Here is a 22430-nt window from a genome sequence, read left to right as displayed (position 1 = left end):
ACTGATCTCTCCCATTCTTTACTCTGCCACCACTGATCTCCCCCATTCTTTACTCTGCCACCACTGATCTCCCCCATTCTTTACTCTGCCACCACTGATCTCCTCCATTCTTTACTCTGCCACCACTGATCTCCTCCATTCTTTACTCTGCCACCACTGATCTCCGCCAATCTTTACTCTGCCACCACTGATCTCCTCCATTCTTTACTCTGCCACCACTGATCTCCTCCATTCTTTACTCTGCCACCACTGATCTCCTCCATTCTTTACTCTGCCACCACTGATCTCCTCCATTCTTTACTCTGCCACCACTGATCTCCTCCATTCTTTACTCTGCCACCACTGATCTCCCCCATTCTTTACTGTGCCACCACTGATCTCTCCCATTCTTTACTCTGCCACCACTGATCTCTCCCATTCTTTACTCTGCCACCACTGATCTCCCCCATTCTTTACTCTGCCACCACTGATCTCCCCCATTCTTTACTCTGCCACCACTGATCTCCTCCATTCTTTACTCTGCCACCACTGATCTCCTCCATTCTTTACTCTGCCACCACTGATCTCCGCCAATCTTTACTCTGCCACCACTGATCTCCTCCATTCTTTACTCTGCCACCACTGATCTCCTCCATTCTTTACTCTGCCACCACTGATCTCCTCCATTCTTTACTCTGCCACCACTGATCTCCTCCATTCTTTACTCTGCCACCGCTGATGTCCTCCATTCTTTACTCTGCCACCGCTGATGTCCTCCATTCTTTACTCTGCCACCGCTGATCTCCTCCATTCTTTACTCTGCCACCACTGATCTCCCCCATTCTTTACTGTGCCACCACTGATCTCTCCCATTCTTTACTCTGCCACCACTGATCTCTCCCATTCTTTACTCTGCCACCACTGATCTCTCCCATTCTTTACTCTGCCACCACTGATCTCCTCCATTCTTTACTCTGCCACCACTGATCTCCCCCATTCTTTACTGTGCCACCACTGATCTCTCCCATTCTTTACTCTGCCACCACTGATCTCTCCCATTCTTTACTCTGCCACCACTGATCTCCCCCATTCTTTACTCTGCCACCACTGATCTCCCCCATTCTTTACTCTGCCACCACTGATCTCCCCCATTCTTTACTCTGCCACCACTGATCTCCTCCATTATTTACTCTGCCACCACTGATCTCCTCCATTATTTACTCTGCCACCACTGATCTCCTCTATTCTTTACTCTGCGACCACTGATCTCCCCCATTCTTTACTCTGCCACCACTGATCTCCTCCATTCTTTACTCTGCCACCACTGATCTCTCCCATTCTTTACTGTGCCACCACTGATCTCCCCCATTCTTTACTCTGCGACCACTGATCTCCCCCATTCTTTACTCTGCGACCACTGATCTCTCCCATTCTTTACTCTGCGACCACTGATCTCCTCCATTCTTTACTCTGCCACCACTGATCTCCCCCATTCTTTACTCTGCGACCACTGATCTCCTCCATTCTTTACTCTGCCACCACTGATCTCCCCCATTCTTTACTGTGCCACCACTGATCTCTCCCATTCTTTACTCTGCCACCACTGATCTCTCCCATTCTTTACTCTGCCACCACTGATCTTTCCCATTCTTTACTCTGCCACCACTGATCTCTCCCATTCTTTACTCTGCCACCACTGATCTCTTCCATTCTTTACTCTGCCACCACTTATCTCCTCCATTCTTTACTCTGCCACCACTGATCTCCCCCATTCTTTACTGTGCCACCACTGATCTCTCCCATTCTTTACTCTGCCACCACTGATCTCTCCCATTCTTTACTCTGCCACCACTGATCTCCCCCATTCTTTACTCTGCCACCACTGATCTCCCCCATTCTTTACTGTGCCACCACTGATCTCTCCCATTCTTTACTCTGCCACCACTGATCTCTCCCATTCTTTACTCTGCCACCACTGATCTCCCCCATTCTTTACTCTGCCACCACTGATCTCCCCCATTCTTTACTCTGCCACCACTGATCTCCCCCATTCTTTACTCTGCCACCACTGATCTCCTCCATTATTTACTCTGCCACCACTGATCTCCTCCATTATTTACTCTGCCACCACTGATCTCCTCTATTCTTTACTCTGCGACCACTGATCTCCCCCATTCTTTACTCTGCCACCACTGATCTCCTCCATTCTTTACTCTGCCACCACTGATCTCTCCCATTCTTTACTGTGCCACCACTGATCTCCCCCATTCTTTACTCTGCGACCACTGATCTCCCCCATTCTTTACTCTGCGACCACTGATCTCTCCCATTCTTTACTCTGCGACCACTGATCTCCTCCATTCTTTACTCTGCCACCACTGATCTCCTCCATTCTTTACTCTGCCACCACTGATCTCCTCCATTCTTTACTCTGCGACCACTGATCTCCTCCATTCTTTACTCTGCGACCACTGATCTCCTCCATTCTTTACTCTGCGACCACTGATCTCCCCCATTCTTTACTCTGCGACCACTGATCTCCTCCATTCTTTACTCTGCCACCACTGATCTCCCCCATTCTTTACTGTGCCACCACTGATCTCTCCCATTCTTTACTCTGCCACCACTGATCTCTCCCATTCTTTACTCTGCCACCACTGATCTCTCCCATTCTTTACTCTGCCACCACTGATCTCTCCCATTCTTTACTCTGCCACCACTGATCTCTTCCATTCTTTACTCTGCCACCACTTATCTCCTCCATTCTTTACTCTGCCACCACTGATCTCCCCCATTCTTTACTGTGCCACCACTGATCTCTCCCATTCTTTACTCTGCCACCACTGATCTCTCCCATTCTTTACTCTGCCACCACTGATCTCCCCCATTCTTTACTCTGCCACCACTGATCTCCCCCATTCTTTACTCTGCCACCACTGATCTCCTCCATTCTTTACTCTGCCACCACTGATCTCCTCCATTCTTTACTCTGCCACCACTGATCTCCGCCAATCTTTACTCTGCCACCACTGATCTCCTCCATTCTTTACTCTGCCACCACTGATCTCCTCCATTCTTTACTCTGCCACCACTGATCTCCTCCATTCTTTACTCTGCCACCACTGATCTCCCCCATTCTTTACTGTGCCACCACTGATCTCTCCCATTCTTTACTCTGCCACCACTGATCTCTCCCATTCTTTACTCTGCCACCACTGATCTCCCCCATTCTTTACTCTGCCACCACTGATCTCCCCCATTCTTTACTCTGCCACCACTGATCTCCTCCATTCTTTACTCTGCCACCACTGATCTCCTCCATTCTTTACTCTGCCACCACTGATCTCCTCCATTCTTTACTCTGCCACCACTGATCTCCTCCATTCTTTACTCTGCCACCGCTGATCTCCTCCATTCTTTACTCTGCCACCGCTGATGTCCTCCATTCTTTACTCTGCCACCGCTGATGTCCTCCATTCTTTACTCTGCCACCGCTGATCTCCTCCATTCTTTACTCTGCCACCACTGATCTCCCCCATTCTTTACTGTGCCACCACTGATCTCTCCCATTCTTTACTCTGCCACCACTGATCTCTCCCATTCTTTACTCTGCCACCACTGATCTCTCCCATTCTTTACTCTGCCACCACTGATCTCCTCCATTCTTTACTCTGCCACCACTGATCTCCCCCATTCTTTACTGTGCCACCACTGATCTCTCCCATTCTTTACTCTGCCACCACTGATCTCTCCCATTCTTTACTCTGCCACCACTGATCTCCCCCATTCTTTACTCTGCCACCACTGATCTCCCCCATTCTTTACTCTGCCACCACTGATCTCCCCCATTCTTTACTCTGCCACCACTGATCTCCTCCATTATTTACTCTGCCACCACTGATCTCCTCCATTATTTACTCTGCCACCACTGATCTCCATTCTTTACTCTGCCACCGCTGATCTCCTCCATTCTTTACTCTGCCACCACTGATCTCCCCCATTCTTTACTCTGCCACCACTGATCTCCCCCATTCTTTACTCTGCCACCACTGATCTCCTCCATTATTTACTCTGCCACCACTGATCTCCTCTATTCTTTACTCTGCCACCACTGATCTCCATTCTTTACTCTGCCACCACTGATCTCCTCCATTCTTTACTCTGCCACCGCTGATCTCCTCCATTCTTTACTCTGCCACCACTGATCTCCTCCATTATTTACTCTGCCACCACTGATCTCCATTCTTTACTCTGCCACCGCTGATCTCCTCCATTCTTTACTCTGCCACCGCTGATCTCCTCCATTCTTTACTCTGCCACCACTGATCTCCCCCATTCTTTACTCTGCCACCACTGATCTCCCCCATTCTTTACTCTGCCACCACTGATCTCCTCCATTATTTACTCTGCCACCACTGATCTCCTCTATTCTTTACTCTGCCACCACTGATCTCCATTCTTTACTCTGCCACCGCTGATCTCCTCCATTCTTTACTCTGCCACCACTGATCTCTCCCATTCTTTACTCTGCCACCACTGATCTCCTCCATTCTTTACCACCACTATTTGGGGAACATCCACGATGACTGATCCCGTTATGGGGACCTCTGCTGCTCCTTTTAGAAGTTGTGCCAGGCGGCTACTTTTACATCTTTAACCTGTGTGTGACACAGTATTATACAGGGGGGACACAGAGTTATACAGGGGGACACAGAGTTATACAGGGGGGACGCAGTATTATACAGGGGGGACACAGTATTATACAGGGGGGACACAGAGTTATACAGGGGGGACACAGTATTATACAGGGGGACACAGTATTATACAGGGGGGACACAGTATTATACAGGGGGGACACAGTATTATACAGGGGGGACACAGAGTTATACAGGGGGGACACAGTGTTATACAGGGGGGACACAGTATTATACAGGGGGGGACGCAGTGTTATACAGGGGGGACACAGTATTATACAGGGGGGACACAGTATTATACAGGGGGGACACAGTATTATACAGGGGGGACACAGAGTTATACAGGGGGGACACAGTATTATACAGGGGGACACAGTATTATACAGGGGGGACACAGTATTATACAGGGGGGACACAGTATTATACAGGGGGGACACAGAGTTATACAGGGGGGACACAGTATTATACAGGGGGACACAGTATTATACAGGGGGGACACAGTATTATACAGGGGGACACAGTATTATACAGGGGGGACACAGTATTATACAGGGGGGACACAGTATTATACAGGGGGGACACAGAGTTATACAGGGGGGACACAGTGTTATACAGGGGGGACACAGTATTATACAGGGGGGGACGCAGTGTTATACAGGGGGGACACAGTATTATACAGGGGGGACACAGTATTATACAGGGGGGACACAGTATTATACAGGGGGGACACAGAGTTATACAGGGGGGACACAGTATTATACAGGGGGACACAGTATTATACAGGGGGGACACAGTATTATACAGGGGGGACACAGTATTATACAGGGGGGACACAGAGTTATACAGGGGGGACACAGTATTATACAGGGGGACACAGTATTATACAGGGGGGACACAGTATTATACAGGGGGGACACAGTATTATACAGGGGGGACACAGTATTATACAGGGGGGACACAGTGTTATACAGGGGGGACACAGTATTATACAGGGGGGACACAGTATTATACAGGGGGGACACAGTATTATACAGGGGGGACAAAGAGTTATACAGGGGGGACACAGTATTATACAGGGGGGCACAGAGTTATACAGGGGGGACACAGTATTATACAGGGGGGACACAGAGTTATACAGGGGGGACACAGTATTATACAGGGGGGACACAGAGTTATACAGGGGGGACACAGTATTATACAGGGGGACACAGTATTATACAGGGGGGACACAGTATTATACAGGGGGGACACAGTATTATACAGGGGGGACACAGAGTTATACAGGGGGGACACAGTATTATACAGGGGGACACAGTATTATACAGGGGGGACACAGTATTATACAGGGGGGACACAGTATTATACAGGGGGGACACAGAGTTATACAGGGGGGACACAGTATTATACAGGGGGACACAGAGTTATACAGGGGGGACACAGTATTATACAGGGGGGACACAGAGTTATACAGGGGGGACACAGTATTATACAGGGGGGACACAGAGTTATACAGGGGGGACACAGTATTATACAGGGGGGACACAGTATTATACAGGGGGGACACAGTGTTATACAGGGGGGACACAGTATTATACAGGGGGGACACAGTATTATACAGGGGGGACACAGTATTATACAGGGGGGGACGCAGTGTTATACAGGGGGGACACAGTATTATACAGGGGGACACAGTATTATACAGGGGGGACACAGAGTTATACAGGGGGGACACAGTATTATACAGGGGGGACACAGTATTATACAGGGGGGGACACAGTATTATACAGGGGGGACACAGTATTATACAGGGGGGACACAGTATTATACAGGGGGGGACACAGTATTATACAGGGGGGACACAGTATTATACAGGGGGGACACAGTATTATACAGGGGGGGACGCAGTGTTATACAGGGGGGACACAGTATTATACAGGGGGGACACAGTATTATACAGGGGGGACACAGAGTTATACAGGGGGGACACAGTATTATACAGGGGGACACAGTATTATACAGGGGGGGACGCAGTGTTATACAGGGGGGACACAGTATTATACAGGGGGGACACAGTATTATACAGGGGGGACACAGTATTATACAGGGGGGGACGCAGTGTTATACAGGGGGGACACAGTATTATACAGGGGGGACACAGTGTTATACAGGGGGGACACAGTATTATACAGGGGGGACACAGTATTATACAGGGGGGACACAGAGTTATACAGGGGGGACACAGTATTATACAGGGGGGGACGCAGTGTTATACAGGGGGGACGCAGTGTTATACAGGGGGGACGCAGTGTTATACAGGGGGGACACAGTGTTATACAGGGGGGGACACAGTGTTATACAGGGGGGGACACAGTGTTATACAGGGTGGACACAGTGTTATACAGGGGGGACACAGTATTATACAGGGGGGGACACAGTGTTATACAGGGGGGGACGCAGTGTTATACAGGGGGGGACGCAGTGTTATACAGGGGGGACACAGTATTATACAGGGGGGGACACAGTATTATACAGGGGGGGACACAGTGTTATACAGGGGGGGACACAGTATTATACAGGGGGGGACGCAGTGTTATACAGGGGGGACACAGTATTATACAGGGGGGGACACAGTATTATACAGGGGGGGACACAGTGTTATACAGGGGGGGACGCAGTGTTATACAGGGGGGACACAGTATTATACAGGGGGGACACAGTATTATACAGGGGGGACACAGTGTTATACAGGGGGGACACAGTATTATACAGGGGGGACACAGTATTATACAGGGGGGACACAGAGTTATACAGGGGGGACACAGTATTATACAGGGGGGGACGCAGTGTTATACAGGGGGACGCAGTGTTATACAGGGGGGGACGCAGTGTTATACAGGGGGGGACACAGTGTTATACAGGGGGGGACACAGTGTTATACAGGGGGGGACACAGTGTTATACAGGGGGGGACACAGTGTTATACAGGGATGATGGCCCCCTTGGGCTGTCATGTCCCCTGCCTCCCCTGATCCCTGTGGGGTGTGATCTCCCCTGCCTCCCCCGGTCCATGTTGGGGGTGCGATCTCCCCTGCCTCCCCCGGTCCCTTAGCCTGTGTGGGGTGTGATCTCCCCTACCTCCCCCGGTCCATGGTGGGGGTGCTATCTCCCCTGCCTCCCCCGGTCCATGTTGGGGGTGCGATCTCCCCTGCCTCCCCCGGTCCATGTTGGGGGTGGGATCTCCCCCGCCTCCCTAGGTCCCCTCGCCCCGGTGGGCGGGCTGCAGGCCGCCCTCCTCCTCCCCCTCCTCACTCTCGGCGCCGGCAGTGTCGGGCATGGAGCGGCGGCGCAGAGCCGGGGTCGCCCTCACCCTGACGGCGCTGTCGCTGCTCTTCTCGGTCACCGCCTTCTGCAGCAGTCACTGGTGTCAGGGCGTCCGCAAGGTACCGAAGCCCGAGTGTGGCGGCGGCGCCCGGGAGGAGGACTGCACCCGCTCCGACCACTCCAACAGCAGCAGCGGCCACTACAGCTGGGAGACCGGCGACGACAAGTTCCTCCACCGGCGCTTCCACGCCGGGATCTGGTACAGCTGCGAGGAGACCGTCAGCGGGGACGGTAAGGAGGCACACTCAGCTCTGCTACACCACGGCCAGAGGACACACTCAGCTCTGCTACACCACAGCCAGAGGACACACTCAGCTCTGCTACACCACAGCCAGAGGACACACTCAGCTCTGCTACACCAGCGCCAGAGGACACGCTCAGCTCTGCTACACCACGGCCAGAGGACACGCTCAGCTCTGCTACACCAGGGCCAGGGGACACGCTCAGCTCTGCTACACCAGAGCCAGGGGACACGCTCAGCTCTGCTACACCAGAGCCAGGGGACACGCTCAGCTCTGCTACACCAGCGCCAGGGGACACGCTCAGCTCTGCTACACCAGCGCCAGGGGACACGCTCAGCTCTGCTACACCAGCGCCAGGGGACACGCTCAGCTCTGCTACACCAGCGCCAGGGGACACGCTCAGCTCTGCTACACCAGCGCCAGAGGACACGCTCAGCTCTGCTACACCAGCGCCAGGGGACACGCTCAGCTCTGCTACACCAGCGCCAGGGGACACGCTCAGCTCTGCTACACCAGCGCCAGGGGACACGCTCAGCTCTGCTACACCAGCGCCAGGGGACACGCTCAGCTCTGCTACACCAGCGCCAGGGGACACGCTCAGCTCTGCTACACCAGCGCCAGGGGACACGCTCAGCTCTGCTACACCAGCGCCAGGGGACACGCTCAGCTCTGCTACACCAGCGCCAGGGGACACGCTCAGCTCTGCTACACCAGCGCCAGGGGACACGCTCAGCTCTGCTACACCAGCGCCAGGGGACACGCTCAGCTCTGCTACACCAGCGCCAGGGGACACGCTCAGCTCTGCTACACCAGCGCCAGGGGACACGCTCAGCTCTGCTACACCAGCGCCAGGGGACACGCTCAGCTCTGCTACACCAGCGCCAGAGGACACGCTCAGCTCTGCTACACCAGCGCCAGAGGACACGCTCAGCTCTGCTACACCAGCGCCAGGGGACACGCTCAGCTCTGCTACACCAGCGCCAGGGGACACGCTCAGCTCTGCTACACCAGCGCCAGGGGACACGCTCAGCTCTGCTACACCAGCGCCAGGGGACACGCTCAGCTCTGCTACACCAGCGCCAGGGGACACGCTCAGCTCTGCTACACCAGCGCCAGGGGACACGCTCAGCTCTGCTACACCAGCGCCAGGGGACACGCTCAGCTCTGCTACACCAGCGCCAGGGGACACGCTCAGCTCTGCTACACCAGCGCCAGGGGACACGCTCAGCTCTGCTACACCAGCGCCAGGGGACACGCTCAGCTCTGCTACACCAGCGCCAGGGGACACGCTCAGCTCTGCTACACCAGCGCCAGGGGACACGCTCAGCTCTGCTACACCAGCGCCAGGGGACACGCTCAGCTCTGCTACACCAGCGCCAGGGGACACGCTCAGCTCTGCTACACCAGCGCCAGGGGACACGCTCAGCTCTGCTACACCAGCGCCAGGGGACACGCTCAGCTCTGCTACACCAGCGCCAGGGGACACGCTCAGCTCTGCTACACCAGCGCCAGGGGACACGCTCAGCTCTGCTACACCAGCGCCAGGGGACACGCTCAGCTCTGCTACACCAGCGCCAGGGGACACGCTCAGCTCTGCTACACCAGCGCCAGGGGACACGCTCAGCTCTGCTACACCAGCGCCAGGGGACACGCTCAGCTCTGCTACACCAGCGCCAGGGGACACGCTCAGCTCTGCTACACCAGCGCCAGGGGACACGCTCAGCTCTGCTACACCAGCGCCAGGGGACACGCTCAGCTCTGCTACACCAGCGCCAGGGGACACGCTCAGCTCTGCTACACCAGCGCCAGGGGACACGCTCAGCTCTGCTACACCAGCGCCAGGGGACACGCTCAGCTCTGCTACACCAGCGCCAGGGGACACGCTCAGCTCTGCTACACCAGCGCCAGGGGACACGCTCAGCTCTGCTACACCAGCGCCAGGGGACACGCTCAGCTCTGCTACACCAGCGCCAGGGGACACGCTCAGCTCTGCTACACCAGCGCCAGGGGACACGCTCAGCTCTGCTACACCAGCGCCAGGGGACACGCTCAGCTCTGCTACACCAGCGCCAGGGGACACGCTCAGCTCTGCTACACCAGCGCCAGGGGACACGCTCAGCTCTGCTACACCAGCGCCAGGGGACACGCTCAGCTCTGCTACACCAGCGCCAGGGGACACGCTCAGCTCTGCTACACCAGCGCCAGGGGACACGCTCAGCTCTGCCACACCAGCGCCAGGGGACACGCTCAGCTCTGCCACACCAGCGCCAGGGGACACGCTCAGCTCTGCCACACCAGCGCCAGGGGACACGCTCAGCTCTGCCACACCAGCGCCAGGGGACACGCTCAGCTCTGCCACACCAGCGCCAGGGGACACGCTCAGCTCTGCCACACCAGCGCCAGGGGACACGCTCAGCTCTGCCACACCAGCGCCAGGGGACACGCTCAGCTCTGCCACACCAGCGCCAGGGGACACGCTCAGCTCTGCCACACCAGCGCCAGGGGACACGCTCAGCTCTGCCACACCAGCGCCAGGGGACACGCTCAGCTCTGCTGCATCACTACCTCAGAGCACGCTCAGCTCTGCTGCATCACTACCTCAGAGCACGCTCAGCTCTGCTACATCACTGCCACACGACACAGACTCAGCTCTGCTACATCTTTGCAATAGGAGGACACACTTAGCACTACTACATCACTGCCAGTCTACCACAGGACACAGCTCTGCTACATCACTACCACATTATACACCCTCAGCTCTGCTGCTGCACTGCCAAAGGACACATTTGGCTCTGCTGCATCACGGCCAGTCTGCCATTGGACACACTAAGCTTTCCTACATCACTTTCACAGGATACACACTCAGCTCTGCTACATCACTGCCAGTTTGCCACAGGACACATACAGTTCTGCTACATTACTGCCACACGACACACCCATCTTTACTACATCACTGCCACATGACACAAACTCAGCTCTGCTACATCACTGCCACAGAACACTCAGCTCTGCTACATCACTGCCACAGAACACACTCAGCTCTGCTACATCTCTGCCACAGTACACACTCAGCTCTGCTACATTGCTGCCACAGGATACACTCAGCTCTGCTACATCCCTGCCACACGACACACATTCAGCTCTGCTACATCCCTGCCACACGACACACATTCAGCTCTGCTACATCCCTGCCACACGACACACATTCAGCTCTGCTACATCACTGCCACACGACACACATTCAGCTCTGCTACATCACTGCCACACGACACACATTCAGCTCTGCTACATCACTGCCACACGACACACATTCAGCTCTGCTACATCACTGCCACACGACACACATTCAGCTCTGCTACATCACTGCCACACGACACACATTCAGCTCTGCTACATCACTGCCACAGGACACACTCAGCTCTGCTACATCACTGCCACAGGATACACACACAGATCTGCTATATCACTGCCGCAGGGCACACTCAGCTTTGCTACATCACTGCCAGAGGATACACACTCAGCCCTGCTACATCACCCCAGAGGACACACTCAGCCCTCCTACATCACCGCCAGAGGACACACTCAGCACTGCTACATCACCGCCCGAGGACACGCTCAGCTCTGCTGCGTCACCGCCCGAGGACACGCTCAGCTCTGCTGCGTCACCGCCCGAGGGCACGCTCAGCTCTGCTGCGTCACCGCCCGAGGGCACGCTCAGCTCTGCTGCGTCACCGCCCGAGGGCACGCTCAGCTCTGCTGCGTCACCGCCCGAGGGCACGCTCAGCTCTGCTGCGTCACCGCCCGAGGGCACGCTCAGCTCTGCTGCGTCACCGCCCGAGGGCACGCTCAGCTCTGCTGCGTCACCGCCCGAGGGCACGCTCAGCTCTGCTGCGTCACCGCCCGAGGGCACGCTCAGCTCTGCTGCGTCACCGCCCGAGGGCACGCTCAGCTCTGCTGCGTCACCGCCCGAGGGCACGCTCAGCTCTGCTGCGTCACCGCCCGAGGGCACGCTCAGCTCTGCTGCGTCACCGCCCGAGGGCACGCTCAGCTCTGCTGCGTCACCGCCAGAGGGCACGCTCAGCTCTGCTGCGTCACCGCCAGAGGGCACGCTCAGCTCTGCTGCGTCACCGCCAGAGGGCACGCTCAGCTCTGCTGCGTCACCGCCAGAGGGCACGCTCAGCTCTGCTGCGTCACCGCCAGAGGGCACGCTCAGCTCTGCTGCGTCACCGCCAGAGGGCACGCTCAGCTCTGCTGCGTCACCGCCAGAGGGCACGCTCAGCTCTGCTGCGTCACCGCCAGAGGGCACGCTCAGCTCTGCTGCGTCACCGCCAGAGGGCACGCTCAGCTCTGCTGCGTCACCGCCGGAGGGCACGCTCAGCTCTGCTGCATTACTGCAATAGGAGGACACACTTAGCACTGCTGCATTACTGCAATAGGAGGACACACTTAGCACTGCTACATCACTGCCAGTCTACCACAGGACACAGCTCTGCTACATCACTACCACATTATACACCCTCAGCTCTGCTGCACTGCCACAGGACACATTTGGCTCTATTGTATCACTGCCAGTCTGCCACTGGACACACGAGGTTTCCTACATCACTGCCACAGGATACACACTCAGCGCTACTACATCACTGCCAGTTTGCCACAGGACACATCCAGCTCTGCCACACGACACACCCATCTCTATTACATTACTGCCACCTGACACACACTCAGCGTTGCTACATCACTTCCACAGTACACACTCAGCTCTGCCATAGTACACTCAGCTCTGCTACATCCCTGCCACAGGACACACTCAGCTCTACTACATTAGTGCCACAGAGCACTCAGCTAAGCTACATCACTGCCACAGGATACACACTCACATCTGCTATAGACCTGCCACAGGATACACACTCAGCCCTGCCACAGGATACACACTCAGCTCTGCTACTTCACTGCCACAGTACACACTCACCTCTGCTACATCACTGCCACAGGATACACACTCAGCTCTGCTACTTCACTGCCACAGGATACACACTCAGCACTGCTACATCCCTGCCACAGGATACACACTCAGCCCTGCCACAGGATACACACTCACCCCTGCTACATCACTGCCACAGGATACACACTCAGCGCTGCTACTTCACTGCCACAGGATGCACACTCAGCACTGCTACATCCCTGCCACAGGATACACACTTAGCCCTGCCACAGGATACACACTCAGCTCTGCTACTTCACTGCCACAGTACACACTCAGCTCTGCTACATCCCTGCCACAGGATACACACTCAGCTCTGCTACATCCCTGCCACAGGATACACACTCAGCTCTGCTACATCCCTGCCACAGGATACACACTCAGCTCTGCTACATCCCTGCCACAGGATACACTCAGCACTGCTACATCACTGCCACATTATACACACTCAGCTCTGCTACATCACTGCCACATTATACACACTCAGCGCTGCTACATCACTGCCACATTATACACACTCAGCTCTGCTACATCACTGCCACATTATACACACTCAGCCCTAATACATTCCTACTACAGGATACACACTCAGCTCTGCTACATCACTGCCACAGGATACACACTCACATCTGCTATATACCTGCCACAGGATACACACTCAGCCCTGCCACAGGATACACACTCAGCTCTGCTACTTCACTGCCACAGTACACACACACCTCTGCTACATCACTGCCACAGGATACACACTCAGCTCTGCTACATCACTGCCACATTATACACACTCAGCTCTGCTACATCACTGCCACATTATACACACTCAGCTCTGCTACATCACTGCCACATTATACACACTCAGCTCTGCTACATCACTGCCACATTATACACACTCAGCTCTGCTACATCACTGCCACATTATACACACTCAGCTCTGCTACATCACTGCCACATTATACACACTCAGCTCTGCTACATCACTGCCACATTATACACACTCAGCTCTGCTACATCACTGCCACATTATACACACTCAGCTCTGCTACATCACTGCCACATTATACACACTCAGCTCTGCTACATCACTGCCACATTATACACACTCAGCTCTGCTACATCACTGCCACATTATACACACTCAGCCCTGCTACATCCCTAGCACAGGATACACACTCAGCCCTAATACATTCCTACTACAGGATACACACTCAGCTCTGCTACATCACTGCCACAGGATACACACTCACATCTGCTATATACCTGCCACAGGATACACACTCAGCCCTGCCACAGGATACACACTCAGCTCTGCTACTTCACTGCCACAGTACACACACACCTCTGCTACATCACTGCCACAGGATACACACTCAGCTCTGCTACATCACTGCCACATTATACACACTCAGCTCTGCTACATCACTGCCACATTATACACACTCAGCTCTGCTACATCACTGCCACATTATACACACTCAGCTCTGCTACATCACTGCCACATTATACACACTCAGCTCTGCTACATCACTGCCACATTATACACACTCAGCTCTGCTACATCACTGCCACATTATACACACTCAGCTCTGCTACATCACTGCCACATTATACACACTCAGCTCTGCTACATCACTGCCACATTATACACACTCAGCTCTGCTACATCACTGCCACATTATACACACTCAGCTCTGCTACATCACTGCCACATTATACACACTCAGCCCTGCTACATCCCTAGCACAGGATACACACTCAGCCCTAATACATTCCTACTACAGGATACACACTCAGCTCTGCTACATCACTGCCACAGGATACACACTCACATCTGCTATATACCTGCCACAGGATACACACTCAGCCCTGCCACAGGATACACACTCAGCTCTGCTACTTCACTGCCACAGTACACACACACCTCTGCTACATCACTGCCACAGGATACACACTCAGCTCTGCTACATCACTGCCACATTATACACACTCAGCTCTGCTACATCACTGCCACATTATACACACTCAGCTCTGCTACATCACTGCCACATTATACACACTCAGCTCTGCTACATCACTGCCACATTATACACACTCAGCTCTGCTACATCACTGCCACATTATACACACTCTGCTCTGCTACATCACTGCCACATTATACACACTCTGCTCTGCTACATCACTGCCACAGGATACACACTCAGCTCTGCTACATCACTGCCACATTATACACACTCAGCTCTGCTACATCACTGCCACATTATACACACTCAGCTCTGCTACATCACTGCCACATTATACACACTCAGCTCTGCTACATCACTGCCACATTATACACACTCAGCTCTGCTACATCACTGCCACATTATACACACTCAGCTCTGCTACATCACTGCCACATTATACACACTCAGCTCTGCTACATCACTGCCACATTATACACACTCAGCTCTGCTACATCACTGCCACATTATACACACTCTGCTCTGCTACATCACTGCCACATTATACACACTCTGCTCTGCTACATCACTGCCACAGGATACACACTCAGCCCTAATACATTCCTACTACAGGATACACACTCAGCTCTGCTACATCACTGCCACAGGGTACACACTCAGCTCTGCTGCATCTGTTACATGTGAGAGGACATGTCAGCTACATCTAGTAATCCCATCTCCAACTGACATAGTCTGCTCTGCTGCATCTACACAACTCTGCACTAGAACTAATGAAATATTTATCTCTCCTATGTTAGATTCAGCACTGCTACATCTGAAAATCACATACAACTTCACTGCAAACTCACGACTTCTACACGTGGCATCTGCTGCTTTAGACAAACACATTTCTGCTATAACTGAGTTAAGCATCTACATAATATCTGCCATATTCTGCAGGCTACATCTCACACACTCAGCTCTGCCCCGTCTCGCGCGCTCGGCCCCGCTCTTCCCCGTCTCGCGCGCTCGGCCCCGCTGTGCCCCGTCTCGGGCGCTCGGCCCCGCTGTGCCCCGTCTCGGGCGCTCGGCCCCGCTGTGCCCCGTCTCGGGCGCTCGGCCCCGCTGTGCCCCGTCTCGGGCGCTCGGCCCCGCTGTGCCCCGTCTCGGGCGCTCGGCCCCGCTGTGCCCCGTCTCGGGCGCTCGGCCCCGCTGTGCCCCGTCTCGGGCGCTCGGCCCCGCTGTGCCCCGTCTCGGGCGCTCGGCCCCGCTGTGCCCCGTCTCGGGCGCTCGGCCCCGCTGTGCCCCGTCTCGGGCGCTCGGCCCCGCTGTGCCCCGTCTCGGGCGCTCGGCCCCGCTTTGTGTATCTGTGTTTATGGCTTCATCATTGTGGGTTGATTTTCTGTCTTGTTACTCTGGGATGTAAAGGGGTCAGTATGAGGTTTCCGCTGCGCGGGGTGAGTGTGGGGCGATGCAGCAGAGCTGATGTTAATGATCATTCTCACAATTAGGTGGAAACACTAACAGAAACAGTGATGTGGGAGGCATAAAACTGGGTGAGGAATAGCCAAACTCTGCCCAGAAGGTGAGGTTGTGGAAGACGGCTTCATGATCACATCTCCATATGTCTACTCCCCCCTCCCTTCAGCAAATGGTCACTTTTATTGCATCTGGCCCAGTTAAGTGTTTTGGTTTTTTTTATTTTCCCTCCAAGATTTCCTTTGTCTTAATCCTACTGTAAAATGCTCAGACTCAAATGTAATAACTCCCGCTAAACCTAGAAACAGGAGAAGTAGATTTCCAGGATCAGGAAAATTGGGGCTACGCCCGGCAGCCCATAGGGCCATCAGAAACTTGGGAAATGAGTTTCTGCCCCCCAGTAACACGCAGACAGGCCATGTTTGGTCTCAAAAGAAAGGTAAATTCGCAGGGGACAATATAATGTCCCTGTCGTCACCCTGTGAGCTTCCCAGCCAAAGATATGGTAAGCACAAGCTTTTAATATAGGTGGTCCTCCTGGGGACAGCCCACATGTGAAGTCAACAAAGGTGGGAGAGCCTAAGTTTATGGGCAAACCATAGAACCGGAGCAACCATTTTCAGAGCCGTTCAGACCTGGGGAAGATAGCTGCCATCCATGCTGTGGACTGAATCTTGTCCTTGGGACGGCGCTCCTCCCCTTTATCGACACTTCATACCGGTGACTGACATAGAGTAAGTTTCTTATTTTAATCCCTTTTATTTGTAACTGTCTGTACCTACTGTGTTTTGTCTCCTTTTGTAATATCTTTTGTATTTTTGTAAACACTGCCGATATTTTCTGGAGTAAACTTATAAATTTACTAGTTTTGTTCTTCTTGCTCTATGACCAAACGGACATGTACTCCCGCGCATAACCACGCGACTGGTTGGTGGGTTCCTGACCCGATATAGGCTTTAGTATCAAATGAGGAACTGCTGGCAGCGTGGTTTCCTGGTGGTATTGGAGAACCCTGGCAGTGATGGATCGGAGGTTTATGTGTGTATTTCCTGCCTGAGACTGGTGATATATACACCAACCTCACTACAGAGTGCCCATAGCCAGTATTTGACAAGGCAGCCTTTCCGGCGACTACTTATCCTAGGTGCAGTTCCCTGACTGACCTGAGGGTAAGGAGGGCGCCAGAGAGCTGCATGTTCCTAACTGGAACAGAAAGTGGAAACAAAAGTTCGGGTTATTTTCCTGACAGGTGGAATAATCTGACCACAAGTGTGAGAGACATACAGCACAGTATAATACCGCAGAGGGGAGGAAGATCTATATACTGTGTGCAATACATGGAATACACCCCGGGTGGTATTATAGTAGTTATACTAGCTAAAGAGCCCGGCGCTGCCCGGGCATAGTAACTAACTGTGGATAATTATAGCAAATTATAATTATCCTCCATCCCATAGTCAACCATTATGACATCATAATGAGGGGTGGGGCTTGATACACACACACACTTTTTCCCCATTGTGTAGATAGGGGCAAAATTGTTTGGTGAATTGGAACGCGCGGGGTTAAAATTTCGCCTCACAACATAGCCTAGGACGCTCTTGGGGTCCAGACGTGTGGCTGTAGCTGCGACGGTGCGGATGTCAATCCCGGACATACACACACTTGAGCTTTATATATTAGATTAGGGGCAGTATTATAGTAGTTATATTCTTGTATATAGGGGCAGTATTACAGTAGTTATATTCTTGTACATAGGGGGAAGTATTATAGTAGTTATATTCTTGTACATAGGGGGCAGTATTATAGTAGTTATATTCTTGTACATAGGGGCAGTATTATAGTAGTTATATTCTTGTACATAGGGGCAGTATTATAGTAGTTATATTCTTGTACATAGGGGGCAGTATTATAGTAGTTATATTCTTGTACATAGGGGCAGTATTATAGTAGTTATATTCTTGTATATAGGGGCAGTATTATAGTAGTTATATTCTTGTACATAGGGGCAGTATTATAGTAGTTATATTCTTGTACATAGGGGCAGTATTATAGAAGTTATATTCTTGTACATAGGGGGCAGTATTATAGTAGTTATATTCTTGTATATAGGGGCAGTATTATACTAGTTATATTCCTGTACATAGGGGCAGTATTATAGTAGTTATATTCTTGTACATAGGAGGCAGTATTATAGTAGTTATATTCTTGTATATAGGGGCAGTATTATACTAGTTATATTCTTGTACATAGGGAGCAGTATTATAGTAGTTATATTCTTGTACATAGGGAGCAGCATTATAGTAGTTATATTCTTGTACATAGGAGCAGCATTATAGTAGTTATATTCTTGTACATAGGAGCAGTATTATAGTAGTTATATTCTTGTACATAGGAGCAGTATTATAGTAGTTATATTCTTGTACATAGGAGCAGTATTATACTAGTTATATTCTTGTACATAGGAGCAGTATTATACTAGTTATATTCTTGTATATAGGGGGCAGTATTATAGTGGTTATATTCCTGTACATAGGGGCAGTATTATAGTAGTTATATTCTTGTACATAGGGGCAGTATTATAGTAGTTATATTCTTGTACATAGGGGGCAGTATTATAGTAGTTATATTCTTGTACATAGGGGCAGTATTATAGTAGTTATATTCTTGTATATAGGGGCAGTATTATAGTAGTTATATTCTTGTACATAGGGGGCAGTATTATAGTAGTTATATTCTTGTACATAGGGGCAGTATTATAGAAGTTATATTCTTGTACATAGGGGGCAGTATTATAGTAGTTATATTCTTGTATATAGGGGCAGTATTATACTAGTTATATTCCTGTACATAGGGGCAGTATTATAGTAGTTATATTCTTGTACATAGGAGGCAGTATTATAGTAGTTATATTCTTGTATATAGGGGCAGTATTATACTAGTTATATTCTTGTACATAGGGAGCAGTATTATAGTAGTTATATTCTTGTACATAGGGAGCAGCATTATAGTAGTTATATTCTTGTACATAGGAGCAGCATTATAGTAGTTATATTCTTGTACATAGGAGCAGTATTATAGTAGTTATATTCTTGTACATAGGAGCAGTATTATAGTAGTTATATTCTTGTACATAGGAGCAGTATTATAGTAGTTATATTCTTGTACATAGGAGCAGTATTATACTAGTTATATTCTTGTACATAGGGGCAGTATTATACTAGTTATATTCTTGTACATAGGGGGCAGTATTATAGTAGTTATGTTCTTGTACATAGGGGGCAGTATTATAGTAGTTATATTCTTGTACATAGGAGCAGTATTATAGTAGTTATATTCTTGTACATAGGGGTAGTATTGTAGTAGTTATATTCTTGTACATAGGGGCAGTATTATAGTAGTTATATTCTTGTACATAGGAGGCAGTATTATAGTAGTTATATTCCTGTACATAGGAGGCAGTATTATAGTAGTTATATTCTTGTACATAGGAGGCAGTATTATAGTAGTTATATTCTTGTACATAGGAGCAGTATTATACTAGTTATATTCTTGTACATAGGGGCAGTATTATACTAGTTATATTCTTGTACATAGGGGGCAGTATTATAGTAGTTATGTTCTTGTACATAGGGGGCAGTATTATAGTAGTTATATTCTTGTACATAGGAGCAGTATTATAGTAGTTATATTCTTGTACATAGGGGTAGTATTGTAGTAGTTATATTCTTGTACATAGGGGCAGTATTATAGTAGTTATATTCTTGTACATAGGAGCAGTATTATAGTAGTTATATTCTTGTACATAGGAGCAGTATTATACTAGTTATATTCTTGTACATAGGGGCAGTATTATACTAGTTATATTCTTGTACATAGGGGGCAGTATTATAGTAGTTATGTTCTTGTACATAGGGGGCAGTATTATAGTAGTTATATTCTTGTACATAGGGGTAGTATTGTAGTAGTTATATTCTTGTACATAGGGGCAGTATTATAGTAGTTATATTCTTGTACATAGGAGGCAGTATTATAGTAGTTATATTCCTGTACATAGGGGCAGTATTATAGTAGTTATATTCTTGTACATAGGGGCAGTATTATAGTAGTTATATTCTTGTACATAGGAGCAGTATTATAGTAGTTATATTCTTGTACATAGGGGTAGTATTGTAGTAGTTATATTCTTGTACATAGGGGCAGTATTATAGTAGTTATATTCTTGTACATAGGAGGCAGTATTATAGTAGTTATATTCCTGTACATAGGAGGCAGTATTATAGTAGTTATATTCTTGTACATAGGAGCAGTATTATACTAGTTATATTCTTGTACATAGGGGCAGTATTATACTAGTTATATTCTTGTACATAGGGGCAGTATTATACTAGTTATATTCTTGTACATAGGGGGCAGTATTATAGTAGTTATGTTCTTGTACATAGGGGGCAGTATTATAGTAGTTATATTCTTGTACATAGGAGCAGTATTATAGTAGTTATATTCTTGTACATAGGGGTAGTATTGTAGTAGTTATATTCTTGTACATAGGGGCAGTATTATAGTAGTTATATTCTTGTACATAGGAGGCAGTATTATAGTAGTTATATTCCTGTACATAGGAGGCAGTATTATAGTAGTTATATTCTTGTACATAGGGGTAGTATTGTAGTAGTTATATTCTTGTACATAGGGGCAGTATTATAGTAGTTATATTCTTGTACATAGGGGCAGTATTATAGTAGTTATATTCTTGTACATAGGGGCAGTATTGTAGTAGTTATATTCTTGTACATAGGAGGCAGTATTATAGTAGTTATATTCCTGTACATAGGGGCAGTATTATACTAGTTATATTCTTGTACATAGGAGTAGTATTATAGTAGTTATATTCTTGTACATAGGGGGCAGTATTATAGTAGTTATATTCTTGTACATAGGAGGCAGTATTATAGTAGTTATATTCTTGTATATAGGGGCAGTATTATACTAGTTATATTCTTGTACATAGGGGCAGTATTATAGTAGTTATATTCCTGTACATAGGGGGCAATTTTTATTGTAAAAACAAAACAAATACAAATAACATTCCTCCAATAATACAAAACTGAATTCACTAGGATTGTACATACATTCATTACATATCCAGTTTATACATATCAAATTAACTTAGAGTCCATACTCCTAGTTTGAGGAGAGAAAAAAAAAAAACAAAAAAAAAAAAACACTTTGCAAACAGAGCTCATTATATTCCTACCCAGTGACTCATCCTTCCATATCTTAACATGTCCTAATTTCTCCTAATGATTTTCCCTATCTGAGTTCAGACATTATCTGGTTGACAGCGTCACAGATCTGAGTCGGAGTTATTCTGTTCACCTCCGGTCTCCATCTCAGACTCTTCCCGAGTGCCCTCAGGTAAGGGCTTCCGCTTTGGCGGAGGACAATCCTCTACGTCCCTATCACACTCTGCGTCAATTCTCTTAAGGTCATCTTCAAAATCGCCGTTAGACTCAGACAGAACATCAAACCTGTTAGATACGACCATTACACCTGCAGAGCTCTGGAATTTCTTCCCGGCTCCTTGGCCAGTGTCATACCCCTCAGGTTTACGGGAGGCCTTGTCCTTTTTCTTCCTTTTCTGATTATTGCTATACTCCTCAGACACAGATGGTAGCACTGAAGTAATGCCTTCCTGTGACCGCTGCCCCTGAGGTACAACCTCCATACTCCCCTGT

General features: G+C 50.0%; 1 protein-coding gene across 1 annotated transcript in view; it reads left to right on the top strand.

Moving 5' to 3' along the window:
* Positions 1–7953: 7953 nt before the first annotated feature.
* Positions 7954–22430, top strand: part of GSG1L2 (GSG1 like 2) — a 32893-nt gene continuing 18416 nt past the window's right edge. The window contains exon 1 of the mRNA XM_073579760.1: positions 7954–8284. Coding sequence (XP_073435861.1) covers positions 8005–8284 — 280 coding nt within the window. The 5' untranslated portion in view covers positions 7954–8004. The remainder of the gene's footprint in view (positions 8285–22430) is intronic.

This window comes from Dendrobates tinctorius, unplaced genomic scaffold (assembly GCF_039654945.1).
Source record: "Dendrobates tinctorius isolate UK_male_01 unplaced genomic scaffold, ASM3965494v1 ptg000063l, whole genome shotgun sequence".
Classification (NCBI taxonomy): Eukaryota; Metazoa; Chordata; class Amphibia; order Anura; family Dendrobatidae; genus Dendrobates; species Dendrobates tinctorius.
The sequence above is the reverse complement of the archived record's forward strand: the minus strand, read 5'-3'. Positions and strand labels throughout refer to the sequence as shown.